The following is a 19,733-nucleotide window of genomic DNA, read 5'->3' as shown; positions in this document are numbered from 1 at the left end:
CTGAACTTAATTTGATGAAATTTGATATCAAGCAAACTTGGACTCCGAAAAAGGACATAGGTACTTTTTTGCCTAACATCTACACCCTAAAGCGCGAAGGAAGCCGCTGGAGATTTCTATCATTTATATATTATCACTCTTCACAGGCCACAAGTAAGGAAATACTACCCGGCAAGAGCTCAATAATAGGAGGAGCGAGCTACGCATCTTTACAGCTGGAATATACGTCTAGTTCTGATCAAAGGTATTCTGGAAGACCATTAATTAAATGTTACTGATCTTGAGGCATAATATGTATGAAGATACTTCGCATTTAGTCTGAAAATTGTGATTAAAATCTAGACTAGAATCATGAGCGTAGATTACAACAACAACAACAACAGCCTGTAAATTCCCACTGCTGGGCTAAAGGCCTCCTCTCCCTTTGAGGAGAAGGTTTGGAACATATTCCACCACGCTGTTCCAGTGCGGGTTAATGGAATACACATGTGGCAGAATTTCTATGAAATTTTTCACATGCAGGTTTCCTCACGATGTTTTGCTTTACCACGGAGCACGAGATGAATTATAAAGACAAATTACGCACATTAATCAGCGGCGCTTGCCTGGGTTTGAACCCGCAATCATCGGTTAAGATGCACGCGTTCTAACCACTGGGCCATCTCGACTCATAGATAGATTCGAGCGTGGATTAACCAATGTGTAAAAAATGTGGTGCCAGGCCCTACTGGATTGGTAGCTCCCCCTCGTCAGATATTATAACGCCAAATAACAATTAGTATTGTTGTTTTCTGGTTTAGAAGGTGAGTAAACCAGTGTAACTATATGCACAAGGAACATCACATCTCAGCTCCCAGCTTGGTGGAGCTGTGTGTGATGCAAGGAATGATTAATATTTCTGACTTCAGGTGGTCCATTTGCTTATTCCATTACCTACATTATATAATAAATTACAGTACTAACGTATGTGGTGATGACATAAGAAAATGAGTCTGCCTAGTTTGCGATAGTAACTCTATCTGTTATCTCTTCACGCTTAAAGTGCTGATTTCGTGTCGAGATAGTTTGAGTCACAAGACAGTTACATATGCTCCTATTTTCAAAGCACTTCTCGAAGACTTAAAATGATTAGTGACGGTTTTTGTGTTAAAGGTAAAGATTTATAAATTTCACGCGAGTAAAACCGCATGTTTAGCTAGTACTCGATACCGTTTCCAATATTTATTAATTCATTCATTTTAAAAGTTCAACCAAAAAATACAAACATCATAAGCTTAAACTCCTGTTATACCAAGATAATTTAAAATAATATTATATCTGTAAATGAATTCTGAACGTCGTTTTATAAAGAGCGCTAAGAGAGTTCTAAGAAACCAAGAAAAAATCTGTATAAGTATCAGGAAATAAGATTCGAATGATAAATTTTGTAAAGCTTACAATCCACAGAACATCCAGGCAATCGCTTACCGCTAATGTCTTCACCGATTTATTTATCGCATTAAAGATAACAAGAAGCTAAATCGTAAATGCGTAGTCAAAAACATTTATTTTAATTTCCTTTTTTTATCATACACACTGGCGAACGTGCATTAGGCATTATGTGTGTTAGTGCAGTAGACATTATGAAAGTCAAGTGTTTAGACTTTCTTATTGATAGTCAAAAATTAACCACCGGTTCGGAATTGAACGCCACAGTCCTGAGAAGAATCGGCGAAAGAAACTCAGCGGGATCTATTTTTTTTAATATCATGTTACATACACAATAAGAAACACGTTTTTATTATTTGAAATATGTATTATATTATATTTTCTTTGTAATGATTGGTGTATAATACCACTATCATGATATTGGTAGCAAATCATTACATGGTATAGACAGTCGCTTACCGCTTACTGTTCCTATATTTAAATCTTTAAAATGAAGTAATTATCAAAATCAAAATCAAAATAAACTTTATTCAAGTAGGCTTTTACAAGCATCTTTTAATTACAATTAGATGAAGCTACCACCGGTTCGGGAAGTAGATTCTACCCAGAAGAGCCGGCAAGAAACTCAGTAGCTAAAGTAACGTTAAGTAGTAACATTTAAAAAATACAAAGTCATGTTAGTTAATACAATTATTTCAATTAATATATCCTGCTTGGAAGTCAACATGTATTAACTCCACGCTTTTATATGATCTATAAAATCTTGTATCGAATAATATGCTTTTATTACAAATTATTTTTTTGTAATAAAAGCATATTATTACAAAAAATGCGGAATTATATTTATAGAAACGGATACCTTGCCCCAAGAAGGGTTTATTGACAGACTGACTTCAATAGACAGACAGATTCGGGAATGCAGGGAAGTTTATATGAATAACACATGCACAATATAACAGAGAAACACTGATAATTTAAGAGTATTTCAAAGTGAGGTTGTAAATTACCATATTTTTTGCGCTCACATTACAAACGCTGGCCGAACCCTAAGAGATAGATCAAAATAATGTACTACAGTATTGTACAGTAAAAAGGTCTACAAAAAAGTCCGCGATGGTATTTATCTATCTTTTAGGGATACCCCACAAGGAAATTTTTTTACCCTTTACGTTTTACGAGAATTAATAGTTTAATTTCGAAAAATAATGCAATACATTAATCCTTATCTAATTACCCAGTACCTTAAATTAATCGTGTATTTGATATACATAATTATGGCCCTTTACAGCACGTAATTTAAATAAATATTCTCGAAGATATTACAGATTTAAAACGCAGATACATAGCGGTTTTTTTGTGTTATGACAAATAGCTGTGAAATTTGTAAGACATTATGTAGTATATTTAGTATCAGCATTGCATCCTTCAAACCGGAACACAACAATAATAGCTGTACAATATCTGATGAGTAGAGCCTACCAAGAACGTAGGGTACTTGGTAGCTCCACTCACTCACACACAAGAACTCACTCACTTATGTAATCATTCCGTTGCCATAATCCCAAAAAAAATAGAATAAGTATCTATATCTTCATCTATAGTCAAAATTGTATGATAGGTAATCAGTAATAATTATTCAAAAATAAATAATTATTAATCAGAAATAAATAAACTTTCTATCTATATTCGATTAAAGTAATTGATCTAAAGTGTTGTTTGTCTACGTTTGCATTTTATTTATGCAAACGTCGTAACTCCACGTGTTCCCCTTTAAAGTGTACAAATATACCGAGTTACTGTTGGACAGTAGAATATCCAATCATCTCAATTTTTTTTAATTCTAGTATATTTACCTCCTTTTATAGGCAGTAGTATATTTACAATGGCCTTTATAGGCAGCCTTTATGGCGGCTACGTCGTTACACTAGCCTTTATAGACAGTGTATATAGCGGCTTCGTCGTTACACTGGCCTTTATAGGCAGCCTGTATGGCGGCTACGTCGTTACACTGGCTTTTATAGGCAGCCTATATGGCGGCTACGTCGTTACACTGGCCTTTATAGACATTGTATATAGCGGCTACGTCGTTACACTGGCCTTTATAGGCAGTCTATATGGCGGCTACGTCGTTACACTGGCTTTTATAGGCAGTCTATATGGCGGCTACGTCGTTACACTGGCCTTTATAGGCAGCCTATGTGGCGGCTACGTCGTTACACTGGCCTTTATAGGCAGCCTATGTGGTGGCTACGTCGTTACACTTTCCTTTATAGGTAGCCTATATGTCAGCCATTACACTCTAAATTTAATCAAAAATGATTCAAAGAGACTAAATCAATTTAAGAGAATTACTAGCTTTATAAATTTTGTTTGTTGAAATACTCGAAGGTTTTCTATGAATAGAATTAAATGCACTATGAACGAATTCAAATTTAGCTCATATTTTAGTGGTTCTCTCAAACTGTGGTCAATCCCGTATATTAGATCGGTTGGAAAGTAATTTTGCTCAATAAGAATGTAGGACTTAAGACTATGAATGAACATCTATCTAAATATATAATATGTTCAGGCAAGAAAGGCGATAAAAATATATCCATATATTTTTAAGATATAAAAAAAATAATTTATCAGTAATTCATATACATATATTTACATTTAAGCGGTATGGTTAGAATCCCTCATTCTGCCGGAGTGAAACTACATATTTGTAAATTAATTAATTAAATCATTTTATGAATAGAATATAAGAAATATTCAATTATTTCTTTTCCAATTCTATTATATGTATTTCAATACATATAATAGAATTGGAGTGTTAGTTTGTAATTTTGAAATATCCACTTGTACACAGTACATATACCAAAATAACTATTTTTGCCTGTCTGTCCATTTGTTCCAATCTATCACGACTCAATCGATTTAACGGAACTTTATTTTAATTAAATGATAAGAAATAAAGTTGTTAATAAAACCCGTGTGAATTAAAACAATAACAAAGAGGGTCGCTTATGTAAGGCTTTTCCTTGCGTGAGGATGTCGGTCAGTTCAATTTACTATAAGCCAAGTAAAATAACTTAGTTCCAAAGAGGTTAGCTAGCATAGAAGTATCAAATTGCTTAGTTACTTGTATATAAGTATTGACTGTGGGCGTGTGTGAATGTGTTTTCAACCGACTTCCAAAAGGAGGAGGTTATCAATTCGTCTGTATTTTTTTTTTTTTTTTTTTTTTTTATGTTTGTTACCTCATAACTTTTCACTGGGTGGACCGATTTTGATAATTTTTTTTTTGTTTGAAAGGTAGTGCTTCCCGTGGGGTCCCATTTTTTTTATTTTTTTTCCGATGATGGTATCCATGTGAAAACGACATAAGTCTTAAATTTGCATTATGTATATGCGCGACAAAGAGGTGAATAACTGAAAATCACGTTAACCAATTTTGATAATTCTTTTTTTATTATAAAATATATACTTCAAGGGTAATTTGGTGAAAGTTTGGTAAGGTTCTGAGCACAGGATCCATGACAAAGTAACGGAACGGAAGGGAACGGAACAATTCTGAGGAGCACGTTAGCGATACTCGGTCGAATCTTTTATTTATAGGTTATTTGGATATTTCAGTCACCTTCCGTAATGTGGTTATGTTTATGTAATTATCATAGTCGAATATTATAATCAACTAGCTACCGATACTAAATATACTACAGAATTTGTTTATATACGACATCACATCGCAAACTTCTAAAATTATCAGTGTTTCTTTACTATATTGTTCATGTTTTATATACACAAACCTTCCCCTTGAATCACACTATCTTTTAAAAAAAAACCGCATCAAAATCCGTTGCGTAGATTTAAAGATATAGGGACAGAGAAAGCGACTTTGTTTTATACTATGTAGTGATGGAACTCCTACACGGCTCGCAGTTAGGGTGCGATATGGGGCAGAATTTCTTACTATCTTTAATCAAATTTTGTGTATGTGATGTGATGTCATATGATGTACGAAATATAGTTGGTCTTTTTCAAAGTTTTTTTGCTGAGTTCGATTACAGCTCTTTCGAGGGATCCTTGTAGTTTACGCCGCGTGACGTATTTAATCCGCATTTTCGAAAGTCTATTTTTGCTTTATTTGCAAGTTTCCTTTGAAATTGTCCTCGAAGTAGTTTCTGACTCATATAAACGGAACGTTTAATCTATCCATATTAAAAAAAAATAGTTAGTCAACATCAGCTTCACTTAAAATCAAAAAATAAATAAAATTTTAACAAAAAGAAAAACCGACTTCAAACAAAACACTATTTTAAAACAAATGAATATGCACGAAAAAGTAATAAAAATAATTGCGTATTCAACATATTTTTTAGAGTCTTCCTAAGTTAAATGAAATGAAAAATATTAGACTACTTAAAAGTCGATTAACGATTATAACATGTAGTTATAATTATTGTTATATTTGGAGTCGGTGTCAGCCAATAAAACCCTACAATATATCTATCAAAATACAATACGAGAATACTTTGACAAATATGTTTTTTACAAATTACCTTTTACACAATAATATACTGGATCAATCAAGGGGCTCGTATCGCTTCTTTCTTTTGATTGTTGGGGCAAGGGCACCGTGGCTGACACCGGCTCCAAATATACCAATAACTATAACTACATGATATAATCGTTAATCGACTTTTAAGTAGTCTAATATTTTTCATTTCATTTAACTTAGGAAGACTCTAAAAAATATGTTGAATACGCAATTATTTTTATTACTTTTTCGTGCATATTCATTTGTTTTAAAATAGTGTTTTGTTTGAAGTCGGTTTTTCTTTTTGTTAAAATTTTATTTATTGTGTGTAGTATTATTTTGGAACGTGTTTGATATTAAATATAATAATTTATTATTCACACAACAAGTGAGCGAGTCGAGATGGCCCAGTGGCTAGAACGTGTGCATCTTAACCGATGATTGCGGGTTCAAACCCAGGCAAGCACCGCTGATTCATGTGCTTAATTTTTCTTTATAATTCATCTCGTGCTCAGCGGTGAAGGAAAACATCGTGAGGAAACCTCCATGTGTCTAATTTCAACGGAATTCTGTCCCATTTGCATTCCATCAACCCGCATTGGAACAGCGTGGTAGAATATGTTCCAAACCTTCTCCTCAAAGGGAGAGGAGGCCTTTAGCCCAGCAGTGGGAATTTACAGGCTGTTGTTGTTGTTGGAACATATTCCACGCTGTTCCAATGCGGGTTGGTGGAATACACATGTGGCAGAATTTTGAAATTAGACCCATGCTTGTTTCCTCACGATGTTTTCCTTCACCCCCCAGCACGAGTTGAATTATAAACACAAATTAACCACATATATGTATAGTGGTGCTTGCCTGGCTTTGAACCCGCAATCATCTGTTAAGATGCACACGTTCTAACCATCTCATCATAGGCCATCTCATTACAACAACAAGTTACTATTATATATATAGTAAACTAGCTGTTATCCGCGGGTTTGCTAATATATTAGTATTTATATGATCGGTACACAAAAAGGTCTTACTCCTTTGTTTTGAAAAAACTACCCTATGTCCTTTCTCAGGTTCTAGACTATATGTGCAGCAAATTTCATTTAAATAGGTCCAGTAGTTTTGACGTGAAAGCGAAACAGACAGACAGGGTTACATTCGCATTTATAATATTGGTATGGAAGTATGGATATATATGTACAGGGTTATTGGTAACTCGACGTATATCCGTTAGGAGGTAATAAAATGTGGTGACCATTTGCAATAATTTTAACCCCCATATGAGACTTTTTCGTGAAGATAATAGTAAGGATAGAATCCTGCATTAATAATATTAGAACATGCTGTGTGTGCTGCCGTGCTGTTATTAATACTTAATTTAAGCTATATTAGAAAATGTATTTATTATAACTTAGCTATTGAACTGTTCTGTTTCTAAATTTTATTTTAAATTTCTATTAAGTATGTCAGTTTAGTAAGTCAGTAAGTTTTTTTTCATTGATTTTTATTTTTAGTTAATTTTGTGAGAATTTTAAAGAGTGACCTTTAGTACGAATTCGTTCATGTTCGAAAACAAATGTCCGCCAGCGTCCTTTCTGGTGATTTTATTTCGATTTTTTTGAAATAATTTCCTTCTTTTTATACAGTTTTAAAAAGCTAAGAAAACGGTTTTGTTTTTAAACTAATCTGCAGGCCAAGTCTCATAATGATTTTTTTAGTTTTTCAGGCATTTTTGAGGGAAAAGCATCAAAAATATATTGAAATAAATTCGTTTTCCGTCTCGCTTTTTTAAATTTGGAACAATAATAATTGTTGTTTAAATATTGACAAATATCCAGTGTTTAATCGTTTTAATAAAACAGAAGAAAAAAAATAGATTTTAATTGAAACGTTTTTTTAAATAAATTTTTGAAGTTGCATTTTTGACAAATTTTGAAAAAAACTAAAAAACGTGATAACTCAAAAATGTTTTACTTTTGGATGATGCATATGGGGGTTAAAATTATTGTAAATGGTCACCTCTATCACCTCCTAATGGATATACGTCGAGTTACCAATAACCCTGTATAGTGGTATGCGAATATAATTATTCTAATATAATACAAATTGTTGGTATTCTCAGTCCTCAGACACCTACTTCGAGAGCTGCCTCACCACGCACGTGCTCGAATACACAAATGGAAATGAACCGTAAGTATTGAAGTGATAACTTCTTATTGACGGTAAACCGTTACGTAACGCGTTACGGCGCCTATCTGGCATCCCTGTCTCTCACGCAGTGGCAGATTTCACAATAGGCTAAGTAGGACCAGACTTTCAGAGGTAGTGAAGCAAATTTAGACCAAATTTGTTATTATTTTTTTTTATGGTATACTTTGGCGGACGAGCATACGGGCCACCTGATAGTAAGTGGTCACCATCACCCATAGACAATATTAACTATTCCTTAAATCGTCAGTGTGCCACCAACCTTGGAAACTAAGATGTTATGTCCCTTGTGCCTGTAGTTACACTTAGAGAAATAAAAAAAAAACTTATAACTAATATATATGTATACATATTACGTCTGTAATGCGTATACTCGTCACTACATAGCGGGTTAAAAAATAATGTAGTAACTGACAGAAATGTCACCTACTTTATAATCATACTAATAACGGGGAAAAACCCATGTAATGAAGACGATAGAACACAAATCATAATGTTGCAAAAAAAAGTAGGGGCGGCTAAAATTGAATAGCCTACTTGCCTACTAGCGGCAGATTTGTAAATCCGCCACTGCTCTCGCGCATACCATACCGGTAGATAGGCTGGAATGATTTTGTATATAATACATGGACAATATAGAAAAGAAACACTGATAACTTAAGAAGTATCTTATGTGCGAAGCCGGGGCGGATCGCTAGTTAGCAAATAGATGACATATCAACAGCAATAAATAGATCAGCTGAGAGCACTAAGATATTTCTGCTACTAAAACTGGCACTGATAGAAATATATCATATTTACAACGCCATTATGTACGAGAATTTGTTCACTAAATTATGATTATGGTTTTCAGCAACCAGCAACAATCCGGAATTCTCAGAGTCGCTGTTCGCCTTCGTGCCGGAGTACCACGTGGACGCCATGTTGGAACTTTGTAACACGTTAAGGCTGTACATGCACCCGACGGTTCCCGTCCAGCAAGTGGCAGGTGATGCGACCAAAATTTATTATAGTACGACACAACTCAGATGTAGCATCGGCAAAATTCGCAAAACCGATCACGTCCGAATTAAGTACGCTATCCCAAATTGTCAATATTTATTTGTTTTGTGAATATGATCTTTTTACAAACTTAATAACTTGTGATATCATATGACCTATATATATGATGATAATATATTCGTCGATTTACATGCACTTGCTTTCTCGGGTTGAACTGACACGAACAACGGAAAGTATAGAATATGAAGACTTGATACTGATTGACCTGACTTTCAGCTAGATAATCAAGATTAACATTTAAATATAGTAAGACACAAATTAGATGTAGCATCAGAAAATGCAATGGAATGAAAATAAAACCAATTACTGCCGATTTACACAACCAATAGAAATAGCTCCCTATCGCGCCATTCGTCGCTATAGATTCACGCGTCAGAGAAAGCAAGTGCATGTAAATCTACGCGTCAAATTGACGAATATATTAGGTCATATGATATTACAACTTATTACGTTGTTGCAAAGATCACATTCGCATGAGTAATAAATATTGATAATTTGGGATATAGTGTACTCAATTCGGATGTGATCGGTTTTACGAATTTTGCCGATGCGACATCTAAGTTGTGTCGTACTATACGGTATCCCAAATTGTCAATATTTATTTATTTTGTGAATATGGTCTTTTTAAAAACGTAATAACTTGTAATATCATATGACCTAATATATTCGTCGATTTACATGCACTTGCTTTCTCGGGTTGAACTGACACGAACAACGGAAAGTATAGAATAGGCAAAGATTTTTAAAAAATTACATTGCCTCAAATACTTGATAATGATTGACCTGACTTTCAGCAAGATAATCAAGATTAACATTTTAATGCATATATCTTAATATGATTTTTAAATTAAAATTTGTCTAAGTATGTGAAAGACAACGAACGATACTAGATACAAATAGAAAAATACGTACATACTGATGGATATAATAGCTAACTATAATATTATCAAATCTTCTCATCTTCATTTAATCTTATCTGATCCAGAATGGGAGGAACTAGTCGTATCGTGTGCATCATTCCTGTGCTCCGAGTTTGCTGATCCTCGGATCGTACTGGCCAGCACTCGAGAGTCCCTCGTCCAGACACTGGCTTCATTTGCTACACAACCTGCAACTATGCGCGCTATTGAAAGGGTACCATTAAAACAGTGAGTACCTCTTAATCGTCATACTTTTTCAGAGGAGATCTTATTTTCAGTCTGTTTTGCTTTCAGAGCTTCTATTTTCTCCTATGACGTTATAATATTATATTTTTTAGTATAATTCATTATTACTATTAAATACAAGTTACAATTAATATAAGTAAGAAGTAGCTTAATAAGCTAATTTATTTTTTATTGCTTGATAATGTTAAATTATACTGAGAGTGCAGTGAGGGATCTATATTAAAACAAATAGCATCAACTTATAAGACTATAAAGACTAATTCTTGGATTAAACTAAATATAAATTTATTCATCCTCAGGAGTGACTCCTGTAAGAATTATCAAATCTTTACGGATACTTTTTAAATCAATACGTAATTGGTAGGGTAGGTTTTTTATAAAAATATTGCATTTGAGCTAATGAGCCAACTGGTGGTCAGTAACCACCACTGCCTATAAACATTGACGCCATAAATAATTTTAAACATAGCTTACATCGTGAATGCACCACCAATTTCGGGAAATGAAATTTGATACCACTTGTATTTCAAATAGCTCCCTCACCCTTCAATGAAACTTAACATTTATACATGCCGGTATGGCCGAGATGGCCCGGTGGTTAGAATGCGTGCATCAGAACATCGTGAGGAAACCTGCATGTGTCTAATTTCATAGAAATTTGACCACATGTGTATTCTGCCCACCCGTATTACAACGTGGTGGAATATGTTCCGAACCTTTTCCTCAAAGGGAGAAGAGGCCTAAGCCCAGCAGTGGGAAGTGCAAAATACACTCACACTATCACGGTTTACTTTTTGAAAAACGGAGAGCGTTGCAAGTTTTATCTAAAAATTTAAAAGAATACTTCCTATTTACAAAATTCTTTCTACTAAGTACGATTTATGGCGGGGCGCTCATATAATGTCTGATAATAGTGTTTTCAGACTGCACTAAATTCATTTTTAAATAAAATGAAAATGAAAACAACAATTCAGTATTTAAGAAAATTTATTAAATCTGCGATTAGATCTGCTGTTAGTCTATACAGCATTCCTAATGATATTATTTGACCCAAGATTTATACAAAAATATAGGCATCTGTACGTAGACTGTATTCTAAATAATAAGTGAAATTGAAATCTGGATACTGTTCAAAATTAAATCGACTACACAACGTCTAACTGGGAAATCATTATATATACATATATATACATACATTAGTATAAAACAAAGTCGCTTATGCACTGACTGTCCCTATGTATGTTAGATCTTTAAAATTACGCAACGGATTTTGATGTGATTTGAGCGAAAGGTTTATGTATACAATACATGGATAATACAGTAAAGAAACACTGATAATTTTAAATGTTTATAGTATGATGTCGTGAATAAACAAATTTTGTAGCATATTTAGTATCAGTATTGCACCGGTACGAAGTCTGGACGAGTTACTAGTTAATTATATTAATAGTTTAGTTAATCTGCCGCGGTCTGACGAAATCACCTATTTCAGCTGCGTACGACACCGCTGTGTAAACGTAGTGCTCTTCATGAATGTTGTGGAACAAATGTGAGAATGGACCTTTAATATAAAGAAAGTTTAATTATTTATATGTATAAATATTACCGGATTAGTAAGCTGAAGTGGCAGTGGGCTGGTCATATCTGTCATAGAACCGATAACCGTTGGGGAAAACGTGTTCTAGAGTGGAGACCGCGTCTCGGCAAACGTAGTGTAGGACGTCCTCAGGCACGGTGGAGTGACGATTTACGCAAGGCGGCAGGCAGGAGCTGCATGCGAGTAACCGGAGAAAGACCACAGCGGCGTGCATTTGGAGAGGCCTATGTCTGGACATATTGGACATTGGACAAATATGGGCTTCTGATGATGATGATGATTTTTAAATATAGATAATCGAAGAAGTAAACTTTAAACGATTAGACAAATTCCGTGATAATGTAGTGTGTACCGGTTTTTATGGGTACGCCACTCCGATATCCCGACTCGATGTAGAAAAAGTTCATTAATTTTCTGTGTTGTCTTGGGTCTGGGTGTCTGTGGTGCCGTCGTTACTTCAGATTTTCCATAACACAAGTGCTTTAGCTACTTACATTGGGATCAGAGTTATGTACGTCATGTTGTATTTATTTATTATTATTATCTTTAACTCAGAGTCTCTGTTGCAAAATCTTGCCAGATTTAAGTATTTTCTTCTGCGATATTTTGGTAACTTTTACTTTGATTATCAACAACAATTTGAATTGTACTAGAACTATTAATATGATCACATTTCTTGTCTTATTGCAACTTACCTCGTGCATAAACAGTAACATCGCTACCACCGTGACCACTTTCATCGAGTGGTATCGCAGCGATCTGTTCGTAGTTCTCGTCCTCAATATCTTCAGTGCTTGGATCTCTCCTCACAACCTGCTGGATACCATTGCTTCCGTTCTCGATTTCGTAGTGGAAGGATCCGGGGCCACCAACACTGTATGATAGCGTTGTGTAATTGCGATGGTCGTGTGGTGATGTCATCGCAATACCTGTCATTAAATTTAATTGGAATGAATAAACTTTAACTTGGTTGCCAGTTGGAAGATAACAAGTAGTATTCATTTCATGTTCGGTGTAAAATAGTTATGAGCCTAGACAGTCCAGTGGTTAGAACGCGTACACCATGTATGCGTGCACCACTAAATTATCATGTGCTGAATTTGTGCTTATAATTAGTCTCATACAGTGAAGGATAACATCCCGAGGAAACCTGCATGTGTCTGATTTCAACGAAATTGTGGCACATGTAAATGCACCAACCCGCATTAGAGTAGCGAGTTGGAATATGTTCCTAATTTCCTCTTCAAAAAGGGAGAGGAGGCTTAGAGAAATTTACAGGCTATTACTTGAGTTCACACATCTATTAAGATGCGTAATCATTTTGAAATAATTTAGCAATTGACTTAAAATATTAAAGACAAAAAAATACATTCAATCTACTTTTCAAATATTTAAAAAACAATTAGTAAAATCACGTGACAGAATGCTCGATGTTGCAATATTATAATCGCAGTTAAATATTCTTACCGAATATGCTTTGGCCTCTCCTCGGGTAACCGTTGATGTTTAGAGTAAAAGCGTGGTCACTGGTAACAATGATGAGTGTTTCCTCCTCGTTTGTCATCGCCATAGCCTTCAACACAGCCTGCTCGAACGCCAAGGTCTCCATGATAGCCTTCTTGGCACGACCTCTGAAGTGGGCCATTGAGATGTTTCCACCTTCAACCTATCAAACAAGCAATAATAATTAGAGATATTATAAGTTATGTCTTTAATAAAACGTTGGGCTCCTTTTGGGGTTTTTGTCACGATTTTCAATAACAGCCCGTAGTTTAAAGTTGATACTAGATTTGTCCGCGACTTTGTGAGCATTGAATTTTACAAAAAATATAGTGTCTACAACACTAAGTTACTCCGTATTGCATCAGCTATCTGCCAGTGAAATTCCTATCAAAATCGCTCCACCCGTTTTACAAATTACCCGGAACAAATAGGCAAACAGAAAGTGAAAAATATGTTATTTCGGCATATTATTTCTATACATAAATATGCATGTCGTAACAATGGGTTATTTTTAATATGACAAACAGACATTTCAATTTTATTATATGTATAGATTGTTTACTCAAGGACCTCTAAAATCACCTCAAACCCCTCACTCACTCCGATCGTATCAGTGTCCATATCATCATCGATATAAATAATATCAGATGAAACATGATACTGACCATCAAAAAGAAGCCTTTCTCATTTCTCCTCAACACAGTGACAGCAGCTTCTACCAATTGTGACAGAGAAGGAGTCCCATTGGGACCGGCGTCACGTTCGTGCTCGTATTTCAAATGAGTATTTGCAAAAAGTCCTGTAAAAAAGAATATTAAAGTAACAGTCCATAAATTTTCCACTGCTGGGCTAAGGCCTCCTCTCCCATTAAGGAAAAGGTTTGGAACATTTTCCATATCATTGTTCCAATGCGGGTTGGTGGAATGCACATTACGATGAAATTAGACACATGCAGGTTTCCTCACGATGTTTTACTTCACCGCCCAGCACGAGATGTATTATAAAAAATTACCTGTTGCCTGTAAAGTCGGTATACGGGCGAAAGTTTTACGTGACAACGACTTTGAGTGGTAAAATAATTTTAATGTGAATATTCATTCGTATAGTAGGAAGGAGGATGAAATAATAGTAACAATTAACAACATTTATTAAATTAAATTCAAAAACAACGACTTTTTATGTCTGTCTCTCTCGCTCTTAGGCGGGCTAACCATGCCCGAGTGGAAGGGACGCGTGCCTCTCACTCGCTCTCATTGTGAGCGCAAAACGTGAGCGGAGCGTAACGCAGTTTCTTGAAGTGTCACCCGGCAAACCAATTTATAAGACGTTGTCACGTCAAAATAAATGAAGCACATATATATGGTGGTGCTTGCCTGCGTTTTTACCTGAAATCATCGATTAAGATGCACGTGTTCTAACCACAATATTATTAGACGAATTTCATCAAAGCAAAAATTATAAATATTTACTTTTCTATGGACTTTTTAAACATTTAGGATGTAACCAAAATAAAATTCATTAAAAGAAATTGCAGTCAGAGTAAGAAAACCTTCGTCAGTTTTCAAATTCATTCCCTTATCAAGTCGTAAGCTCTTAGTACCTTGAAACTAAAACACTAAACAACTGCATATAAAATTAAACTTACATAGTACTCTTTGCTAGGCGTGACTTATAATGACATTGCGACGCAATATGTCATTCTCAATCGGTAAAGCAGATTATCGCCCATACTGAGCACACGACAATAGATCTTAAGGTGACGAACCTTTTCTTACCCCAACTGTACAGTACGTTCCGATGTTTCATCTTACGTGTCATTCTAAAACGTTCTCTAGAGCGTATGGTTTAAAGTTGTTAATCGCGTGTATAATTTATTCAATAAAACAAGAATATGGTTTAATTATTGTACTTACCTAGAAGATAATCAGTATTGTTAAGGTTCAAACTGTTCAGTTCTAAATTGTTATTCACGACAGCCGCTCTAAGTCCTCTCCGCTGTTTGTCCAGCTTGTAGTCTTCGATGAGATTTCTTCCATCTTCTCTGACGCAACCCCAAGAATCGATAGGATCGTCTGGAGTCTCGGTGACATCGGTGAGGAAGGCTTGACGACCGCCGCCCAATATGACCTGTCAAATATACAACTTAAATATTAAAAATCCGTTTCCTGAACAAGACTCAATTAACAAAGCTTGAGGTATTATTTCAGATAATATTTGTAAACAATTTAACTAAAATAATTTGTTTAGATATGATTATTCACTCATGATATTCGGTAAACCCGTTTCACAAATAAAGTAAACAGCTAGAGAAGAACAAATATGCATCAGCATTAGACTTATGTATACAGCAGATGAAAAGCAAACATTGGCGGATAGCAAAATAATACGTGCAAAACTCTGCCGTATTTTTAACGTCGATAAAATACGTCCCGCAGATTTACTTTTAACAGATCGCGAAATTATTTTGCACTAGATGAGAACACGACTTCGCTCGCGTGAAATAAATAAAACTGAAACAAATACGGTATATCATTGATTTTTCATTTAAATTCTTTTTAAACGTTGCGATCATCAAACATTTATGTTTCCTAATAGCGACCCAACCCGACTTCCACAAAATCATTATAAACAGTAGCCTATGTGTTATTCTGATGTATAACCTATATTGATGTAAAATTTCATCCAAATCCATTCAGTAGTTTTTTCGTGAAAGAGTAACAAACACACATACATCCATCCTCAGAAACTTTCGCATTTATAATATTACTAGTATAGAATTGGATGGTGTGTATGAGTGTTTAAATATCGTTCTGAACGCACTTTGCGGAAATTTTAAGGGACAACCTGATAAGGTGTATGTTGTAATTGCGCTAGACTAGATTATTCTATCTATACTTTTCGTAATATATTCCCCGTTCCATATTCAAAAATTCTTTGTTTTTCCCATCATCATTATTTTGCAAATATTGGACAACATACATTACTCTGATCCCAATATAAATAATAATAATAAATATGAGACAACATCACATACATTATTCTGATCCCAATGTAAGTAGCTTAAGCACTTATGTTATGGAAAATCAGAAGTAACGACGGCACCACAAACACCCATATCCAATACAAGATATTAGATTAGTGAACTTTTTCTCCATCGACTCGGCCGGCGTACCCATGAAAACCGGTGTACGCACTACTCGGCAAAGGGGGTCGTTAATTAATAAAAAAGTGTTACTCACATTAAAATCTCTACCAGGGAAGTCTTCAATGAGTTGTCTAGCGGTGTCCTTGCAAGCTCGCACAGATTCTGGCATTTTGGCGTCACACTCCCAATTGCGTTGGGCGCTGTGAGCATAGAGGGGCCCAGGAGTTGAATGTGTGATGCGCATGTTCGTCACTACACCTGTGTTATAGAATAATAATATTTTTAATTCTATAAAATATATAAAACAAGCATTTACTAATAATTTACTTACTAATATAATTTGAAGTGAAATTCTCAGAATATTACCGTCGTAACTGTTGATATATGAAGCTAATGTATCAAATCGATTTAATTACTTAAAATGTAAAATCAAACTGGCAAATGGCTACCTGATGATAAGAAATCACCACCAACAGCCACCATCTTGGTGGTAGGGCTTTGTGCAAGCCCGTCTGGGTAGGTACCACCCACTCATCAGTTATTCTACCGCCAAATAACAGTACTCAGTATTGATGTGTTCCGGTTTGAAGGGTGAGTGAGCCAGTGTATCTACAGGCACAAGGGATATAACATCTTAGTTCCCAAGGTTGGTGGCACATTGACGATGTAAGGAATAGTTAATATTTCTTGCAGCGTCATTGTCTATGGGTGATGGTGACCACTTACCGTCAGGTGGCCCATGTGCTCGTCCGCCAACCACATAAAAAAAACAGATATTGACGACAAATAAAAAAACTAAACATGGGAACAAAGATATATATATCACTCGTACTTGTAGTTAAATTGGCTCACTCACTTCCAACTTCCAACACCTTCCAACTTATTCCAAATATTTGTACTTGGTGGTAGAATTTTGGATAAATGGATGATACCTATCCAGACAGGTTTGTTCATATGTTGAGAAACTAATTTCAACTGACTACCACGTACCTGCACTCTTTCCTGCCTTAAGAGCAATAGCGGCTAGTGATTCTAATCTAGCTTCAGGTCTTAAAGAGCCTGGGCAATCCCAGAATCCGACCGAAGCGTCGACGCCAAATGTTCCACGGTTTACCTTGACACCACATAAGAGAGCCGTGGCGGTGCTCGACGAATCGGATACTGTCTGATCGGCTGAATATGTCTTAAAGGAAAGAAGTTTTGGAGAAGTTAATTAAGAAGTTGGAGAAGATGAAGAAGTTTTGAAGAATTCAATTCAAGTCAATATTAATCTACAAAATCAGTCACAAAATCTCTATTCATAGAGAATTGTTTCGAATCATGCCTTTGATAAAAAACAGAATCATATTCAGAGGTATCGCCATAAATTTTGAAAAGAAAAAGGGAAAAAATCATTCTTTAAATTTATTTCATCTTCATCAACTTTCTTTTCTTAAACTAACAGCAAAGCATTCAGTAAACATTATGGTCAGCTATGATGGCCTTTGATTCAAACCCTAACAAACACCACTGAATATTTATTTAAATTCATGATCATAATACCATTATCATCTCATCATCGACAGTGAAAAAATCACCGTGAGGTAACCTACATATATTATGTCTACATATTACACATTGGAGTACGTTCGTAGTCTTTTATTTTACTTACTTGTAACTCGCGACCAGCTCACGTTTCGCACGACTTAAATACTGATACTAAATGGTCTACAGATTTTTTTTATTTACGACATCGCATTAGAAACTCTTAACATTATCAGGGTTTTACTTTATTGTCTATGTTGGTATTATACACAAAAACCTTCCTATCAGATCACTATATCTATTAAAAAAACCTCATCGAAATCCGTTGGGTAATTTTGAAGATCTGAGCAAACATAGGGACAGACAGCGGTAAGCGACTTTGTTATATACTATGTAATGATGATTTGTCTTACTTTTAGCAGCCCCATGTGAGGGAATCTCTCGAATGCCAAGCGATTACCCTCGCCTCCTTTGTATATCCTGGCTGCCGTGACTGTGTTGGGTCCCATACCGTCTCCGATGAACAGGATCACGTTCTTCGCCCTCCCATAGTTCTGTCTCACTCTCAGAGCTTCGTATAATTCATCTCTTGCTAAGTTCTTCCAGAACTGCTGATCTAATGAACTCAAAATATATTGTAATCGCCTTCTAATTAATTCATTGCAATATTTTGACACAAAAGTAGTTTCTGTAAAACTTCAAAATGCTTCAAAATATATAACGAATTTGAAATTGCGTTTGTTAGTTAAAATTACGTTCATTTGTTAAATAACTGTAAATCAAATCTCCTAATAACCCAATTAATATTAGCTGTAATTGAATATAATTGAAACTGTACAAAGTGTTTATGAAAGACAAACGCATCAAAATTGGTCATTAATGCCAATCTTCGAAATGGTTATGGATTTCATGATTTATTTGAAAGATTGCTTTGAATTATTGGTACATTTAGTGCTATTTCACCGAGCCAGCGTATATAGTACACGTGGATTATGAAGGTCGCACTAACCTCGTGGTCGGTAGTCTGAAAATCATTGCAAATAAAAAACCTTTTCCGATGAAGTTCTTCCAAATATGAATCTTTGAACTTCAAGCAACGTTCTAAGCTTTTGTTAGAGAGTAACCCTAGCCTCCGATATGGTTTGTCATTGATTGTATCACATTGTTGTTTCATATTGCTGCTGGACTAAAGCCTCTTCTCCTTTTGAGAAGATTTGGAACATATTCCACCACGCTGTTCCAATGCGGTTTGGTGGAATACACATGTGGCTTAATTTCGATGAAATTAGACACATGCAGGTTTCCTCAAGATGTTTTCCTTCACCACCGAGCACGAGATGAATTATAATAACAAATTAAGCACATGAATATTCAATGGTGCTTGCCTGGGTTTGAACCTGTAATCATCGGTTAAGATGCACCCGTTCTAAGCACTGGGCCATCTCGGCTCTTAATAATTAATTAATGGCTTACCAGTTCGTAATTTCCCCGCTTTAAACTCCTTAAACTCAGGCACTGTCCCGGCTGACACCAGGAAAATACAGGACACAAGAGCTACAAGGGTTAGCATCTTTGCAGCCTTTC

General features: G+C 35.3%; 2 protein-coding genes across 2 annotated transcripts in view; one reads left to right on the top strand and one right to left on the bottom strand.

The window, feature by feature from the left end:
* LOC124540241 (E3 ubiquitin-protein ligase RNF123-like) overlaps positions 1-19,733 on the top strand; it is an 80,425-nt gene that overhangs the window by 33,549 nt on the left and 27,143 nt on the right. Inside the window, exons 24-27 of the mRNA XM_047117706.1 lie at positions 147-244; positions 8,067-8,134; positions 9,006-9,140; positions 10,200-10,362. Coding sequence (XP_046973662.1) covers positions 147-244; positions 8,067-8,134; positions 9,006-9,140; positions 10,200-10,362 — 464 coding nt within the window. The remainder of the gene's footprint in view (positions 1-146; positions 245-8,066; positions 8,135-9,005; positions 9,141-10,199; positions 10,363-19,733) is intronic.
* Positions 11,761-19,720, bottom strand: LOC124540204 (alkaline phosphatase-like). The gene is made up of 9 exons (XM_047117666.1): positions 19,623-19,720; positions 18,563-18,765; positions 17,616-17,808; positions 16,720-16,883; positions 15,394-15,607; positions 14,146-14,279; positions 13,445-13,643; positions 12,673-12,906; positions 11,761-11,941 (listed from the first exon to the last, which is right to left on the bottom strand). Exons 1-9 carry the CDS (start codon positions 19,717-19,719, stop codon positions 11,832-11,834), a joined length of 1,548 nt encoding a protein of 515 aa, XP_046973622.1. The 5' UTR covers position 19,720; the 3' UTR covers positions 11,761-11,831.

The sequence above is a fragment of the Vanessa cardui genome, chromosome 24 (assembly GCF_905220365.1).
Source record: "Vanessa cardui chromosome 24, ilVanCard2.1, whole genome shotgun sequence".
NCBI classification, from domain to species: Eukaryota; Metazoa; Arthropoda; class Insecta; order Lepidoptera; family Nymphalidae; genus Vanessa; species Vanessa cardui.
The sequence above is the reverse complement of the archived record's forward strand: the minus strand, read 5'-3'. Positions and strand labels throughout refer to the sequence as shown.

Coding starts and splice junctions, on each gene's coding strand:
- LOC124540204 (XM_047117666.1), bottom strand. CDS start 19,719: ATGCTAACCCTTGTAGCTCTTGTGTCCTGTATTTTCCTGGTGTCAGCC. Junction 18,766..19,622: donor AGCGGGGAAATTACGAACTG/GTAAGCCATTAA, acceptor TGAGTTCATTAG/ATCAGCAGTTCTGGAAGAAC. Junction 15,608..16,719: donor TCCCTGGTAGAGATTTTAAT/GTGAGTAACACT, acceptor TATATTTGACAG/GTCATATTGGGCGGCGGTCG.